We start from the raw sequence: 6,510 nt of genomic DNA on the forward strand, positions 1-6,510 counted from the left end.
TGCCTTCAACACCATTTAATGTTAATACTTCTTTGCAAGTTCGTCAACCAGTAGTAACATATGCATCAAATCGTCAGGAAGATTCTTCATCATTAATCAATAGAAATGCAATACCATCAACATCATTCAATGTTAATAGTTCTTTGCATATTCAACAACCAATACCACCAAATGTTTCAGAAGTCACACGTGAATCAAACCGAAAATCTGCTCGAGTAAATTCTTCACCATTGCGCAATAGAAATGCAATGCAACCAACATCATTTAATGTTAATACTTTTAGGCAAGTTCAACAACCAATAACACCAAATGTTTCAGAAATACCACGTGAATCAAACCGAAAATCTGATCAACTACATTCTTCACCATTACGTAATAGAAATGCAATGCCATCAACACCATTTAATGTAAATACTTCTATGCAAGTTCAACAACCAATAACACAAAATATTTCAGCTGTTACAAGTGAATCAAACCGAAAATTTGATCAAGTACATTCTTCACCATTACGCAACAGAAATGCAATACCATCAACAGCATTCTATGTTAATAGTTCTTTGCATATTCAACAACAAATAACACCAAATGTTTCAGAAGCCCCACGTGCATCAAACCAAAAATCTGCTCAAATACATTCTTCACCATTTCGCAATAGAAATACAATGCCATCAACACCATTTAATGTTAATACTTCTATGCAATTTCAACAACCAATAACACCAAATGTTTCAGAAGAAACACGTGAATCAAACCGAAAAACTGATCAAGTACATTCTTTACCATTACGTAAAAGAAATGCAATGCCATCAACACCATTTAATGTTAATACTTTTTTGCAAGTTCAACAACCAATAACACCAAATGTTTCAGAAATCACACATGAATCAAACCGAATAACTGATCAGGTACATTCTTCACCATTACGTAAAAGAAATGCAATGCCAACAACACCATATAATGTTAATACTTCTATGCAAGTTCAACAACCAATAACACCAACTGTTTTAGATGTCACACGTGAATCAAACCGAAAATCTGATCAAGTACAGTCTTCACCATTACGCAATAGAAATGCATTGCCATCAACACCATTTAATGTTAATACTTTTTTGCAAGTTCAACAACCAATAACACCAAATGTTTCACAAGTCACACATGAATCAAACCGAAAATTTGCTCAAGTACATTCTTCACCATTTCGCAATAGAACTGCAATGCCATCAACACCATTTAATGTTAATACTTCTATGCAAATTCAACAACCAATAACACAAAATGTTTCAGCTGTCACACGTGAATCAAACCGAAAATCTGATCATCTACATTCTTCACCATTACGCAATAGAAATGCAATGCCATCAACACCATTTAATGTTAATACTTTTTTGCAAGTTCAACAACCAATAACACCAAATACTTCAGAAGTCACACGTGAATCAAACCGAAAAGCTGATCAAGTAAATTCTTCACCATTACGCAATAGAAATGCAAAGCCATCAACACCATTTAATATTAATACTTCTTTGCCAGTTCAACAAACAATAACACAAAATGTTTCAGAAGTCACACGTGAATCAAACCGAAAATCTGATCAAGTACATTCTTCACCATTACGCAATAGAAATGAATTACCATCAACACCATTTAATGTTAATACTTCTATGCAATTTCAACAACCAATAACACCAAATGTTTCAGAAATCACAAGTGAATCAAACCGAATATCTGATCAAGTAATTTCTCCACCATTTCGCAATAGAAATGCAATGCCATCAACACCATTTAATGTTAATAGTTCTTTGCAAGTTCAACAACCAATAACACCAAATGTTTCAGAAGGCACACCTGAATCAAACAGAAAATCTCATCAAGTACATTCTCCACCATTACTCAATAGAAATGATATACCATCAACACCATTTAATGTTAATACTTCTATGCAAGTTCAACAACCAATAACACCAGATGTTTCAGATATTACACGTGAATCAAACCAAAAATCTGATCAAATACATTCTTCACCATTACGCAGTAGAAATGCAATGCCATCAACACCATTTAATGTTAATACTTTTTTGCAAGTTCGTCAACCAGTAGTAACATATGCATCAAATCGTCAGGAAGATTCTTCATCATTAATCAATAGAAATGCAATACCATCAACATCATTCAATGTTAATAGTTCTTTGCATATTCAACAACCAATACCACCAAATGTTTCAAAAGTTACACGTGAATCAAACCAAAAATCTGATCAAATACATTCTTCACCATTACGCAATAGAAATGCATTGCCATCAACACCATTTAATGTTAATAGTTCTTTGCAAGTTAGTCAACCAGTAGTAACATATGCATCAAATCGTCAGGAAGATTCTTCATCGTTAATCAATAGAAATGCAATACCATCAACATCATTCAACGTTAATTCTTCTTTAACATTTGCATCAAACCGTCGTGAACATTCTTCAACAGTAATGAATAGAGATATAACACCATCAACAATATCAAATGTTATTGTTCATACACCAGCTCATCAACCAAGTACACTAAATATTCAAGCATCAAATCGATACACTGGTCAAGAAGGTCCTACATCTTTAGTCAACACAAATCCAATGCCACCAACACCATTGAATGCCAATAATTCTTTGCCAATTCATCAATCAAGATCAGCAATTAATGCAGAGGGCATACATACATATATGCGTACATCACATGGATACTATAATATAGAAGAACAATCATCATTAATCCGTAGTGATCCAATTTCATCGACATCATTGAATATTAATCCTTCTATATCAGATTATCAATCAATATATGGAAATGTTCCAGAAGTCACAACTGCATCAAATCAATATTATGATCACGAAGATCCTTTGTTATATAGAGATCCAATGCCATCGACATCATTCAATATTAATACTTTGCAAATTCGTCAACCTATAATACCAAATGTTACAGAAGGTTTATGTGCATCAAATCAAGAAAATTCTTCATTGTTACAGCACAGAGACCCCATTCCATCGACATCATTCAATGTCAAGTCTTCTCCACCTGCCGTTACGTGTGCATCAAATCCAACGAATAATATATTTACTCCTTCAACAGTAATTATTAATGATTCCACTACACCCGTCAAAGTTACTACATCATTCTCAAATTTACAACAAACTGATTCAACAACTTCAGATTGCCCTGAAAATACAGCATTCTATCAATTTGTGGATAATTTCTGTCCTATATCTCTAACATCACCAAAACGTGAAGTTAGTGTTCAGCCCTTATCTATAGAGAATATAGATTCCGTCGCAATATTATCATTAGATCATGATGTAGAACCGCCAGTTTTTCCAGATATTCCGAATACAAAAAATGAACCTTTCAGCATTTTTCGTACAAAAAGTACGAATTCAAATGCACCATCAGCTTCAAATGATGAACCATTATCTTTACGAGCTGATGAACGAGAATCATTAAATACACCAGAGATCACAAACAGATCGATTGGTCATTACGATATATTTTCCACATCTAGCAGTTCCGTAACTCCAGTTACTACTTCGCCAAGATCGGATCCCAAAGTAACAAATTTATCAGAAGGTGCAAATGCGTCTTATCCACGCTTAGATAACACCCATCAATTGTATGTACCATCTAAAAATACCATAACACAATTATCATCATCAAAATATATAACTTCCTCCTCACCTGTACCACTTACTGAACCCGTAACTTCACACCTTCCGGTTGATAACTCCGACCCACACTTTCAATGTTTCCGTCCTTTACCTAAATCAACTAATGATTCCGATATACCACTATTGTCGACGAATGCAACTACTTCTTCATCTTTTCAAAGCTTTGAACCTGCAACATCAAATATTACAGCGATCACAACTACCAACATATTGAGTTACAGTGTTTTTCGTCCTTTGTTATTATCTTCTAAATATTCAATTGCAACTTCATCTTCAAAGGTTACAACTAGCGCATCTACTCAATACACAGGAAATTACCATCAAGCATATACGAATTCCACCAAACCATCATTTAAATCAAATATTGAATCCAATGGTTCAAAAGTGACATCAATTGTGCACGTCGATCAAAGACATAGTTCATCGCAAGTCGATAGAAATTCCATAAAATTAGCATCAGTAATAGTTAATACTTCATTGCCAGCTTCACAAGGGTCAGAAAATGTGCCGGAAGCAACAACAAATCAATCAATATCAAATTTTGCAGAAACATCGATGAACTCTTCGTTGAGAGCTAACACAACTTTCTCAGCTGTAGCACAAGCTACGGGTGTAACAAACGTACAAATTAATGACGATGATTCATCGTTATGCTCCTATATAGATCCAGCAAGATCATCTTCATCATTGCATGTAAACATTTCATCCCCATCTTTAGTAGCTCCTGAACGAGTATTATCAGATATTCCAGAAGTCACATGTGCATCAAATGAATGTATTTTTGAAGAAAATCGTGCATCATTGAATGTTCCAGAAATTGTAACTGAATCAAATGCACACTTATATCTAAGAAATTCTTCGTCATTTCTCCATACAGATTCTATGTTATCAGCATCATCAAATACATCTTACTCGTCGTCGCCGGTTTCTGAAGAAATAACACCGAAGGATCCGAATGTAGCAAATGAATCAGGTCCGAATATTGATAAACACCCTCCTTCATCATTAATCCATGAAGATTCTGTGTTAACGGCATCATCTTTCGTATCTTTACCAGTTTCTGAAAGAATAACATCAAATGTTCTTGAAGTTACTAGACCATCATCACCAATCCCATCAACATCATTTAATGTTAACACTTCTGTGTCATCTTTACAAGCTGCACAACTAAATCCACACTCCGACCATACGGATCCTATACCCTCATCACCTAAAAATTCTGATATACCAACATCATCGACTGATTCCACTACATCAAATAACCCAGTTGTTACAAGTGCTACATGTTTATACTTTACTGTATTATATTCATCAACATCTAGAGATACAATAACATCCTTATTATCGAAATATTCCATTTCTCCTCCATCTTCACGATGGGATTTATCGAAACCATCATCTTCAAAAGTTAGTAGCACTTACCTGGAAGATTCTAGTTTTTGGTATCCCGAAACACCACCGTACTCAATAAAACGTCAAAGTTCATCAAGTATACTAAATGCATCATCTCCTATTGCGGATAGTAATTCTGACAGCATTGAAACGTTTTTCACAAATATGTCAACACCGAAACATGAAAAACTAGTTACGCCCAGAAGATCGTCCAAATATCATCCAACAATAAATTTTGAAACACCACCATTTAGTACATCAGAAAATAGTTGCAGCGATCAAATATGGTCAACGGAATCGAGAGAGAATTCATCTGATTTCGAGAATCCTACGGTCCAATTTAAAAGAAAAAAGTATTTAAATAGTGAAAATAGCGATTTTGAAAGCTCGAATAAAGAATTTAAAGAAACGAGCGAGCTCTCTCAATTATCATCATCTTCAGAAAATGATATTGATGAATATGAAAGTGATAATGCAAATAGTGAAATGTAAATTTTAACTTGCTTTTATTTTTTTGTTAAATTAAGAATGTAAATAATAATTGTTGTTGCACGATGTATTAGATAAGATTATTTAATTATAATAAATATATTATCACATGCTATATAAGTATATTTTTAATTGAATTTGAATAATTTAAACTATTTATTACTTTAAAACTTATGTCTGAAAGAAAAAAAATCCAATATTACAATTTTACAAAGAATTTAGATATATTTTTAATATCTTATAACGATTCAAGTCAAAAAGGAATATATATATATTATTATATCTAATGACGACCAAAAAAAATAAGCAAAGGCAAGTTCGTGTTTTATTTAAAGGATCTGTAATGTCTTCATCGGTACAATGAAAAATGTAAACCAATATTTTATCTATATTTATTGCAGTCTGCATGTGGAGGAACTATAAAGCTAAATAACTCCGATATCTCTATTACTATAAACCTTAAGAACCAATAGAGAAAACTCGAACAAATGTTATGGAATGAACGTAGGCAAGTCCAGCCATTTAGGTGTAGAGTAATCCCTCATTTATATTGAAACTAACAAGTTTCTATAAAAACAAATACCGTAGCAATAATCCTGATTTTCATTACAATTTCTGAAAAAATATCCATAATTTGAAGTAGTAATAAATAATTTGGATTTCAAAAATTATTAATACCAATAAACTGGAATAAACATTGGTGTTTTCAATAGTAAGTTAATATTTCAAAACATTCTGAAAAAAATATCTACAGTTTGGAGTATTGATACATCATTTTTAAAATTGTATTATCAAGATCTAAGTGGTTTGTAAAATACCAGTAGAATATGAAGAAATAAAGGTCAGACATACTTATTTGTGATTTATCAAAAACCATAATACAACAATTTTATCAATTTTACAAATTGAGAAAGAGACCATTTGA

The 6,510-nt window shown here is 32.8% G+C and overlaps 1 protein-coding gene across 5 annotated transcripts in view; it reads left to right on the forward strand.

The window, feature by feature from the left end:
- Nucleotides 1-5,648, forward strand: part of LOC108562527 (uncharacterized threonine-rich GPI-anchored glycoprotein PJ4664.02-like) — a 6,915-nt gene extending 1,267 nt beyond the window's left edge. The window contains exons 2-3 of one of the 5 annotated variants that reach the window (XM_017920909.1): nt 59-2,164; nt 2,414-5,648. In XM_017920909.1, coding sequence (XP_017776398.1) covers nt 59-2,164; nt 2,414-5,588 — 5,281 coding nt within the window. In that variant the 3' untranslated portion in view covers nt 5,589-5,648. Of the gene's footprint in view, nt 1-20 lie in introns of all 5 variants that reach the window. The other 4 variants (XM_017920929.1, XM_017920901.1, XM_017920915.1 and 1 more) reach the window with 4 other exon arrangements.
- Nucleotides 5,649-6,510: the final 862 nt, after the last annotated feature.

This window comes from Nicrophorus vespilloides, unplaced genomic scaffold (genome assembly GCF_001412225.1).
Source record: "Nicrophorus vespilloides isolate i.1.1-1 unplaced genomic scaffold, Nicve_v1.0, whole genome shotgun sequence".
Taxonomy (NCBI): Eukaryota; Metazoa; Arthropoda; class Insecta; order Coleoptera; family Silphidae; genus Nicrophorus; species Nicrophorus vespilloides.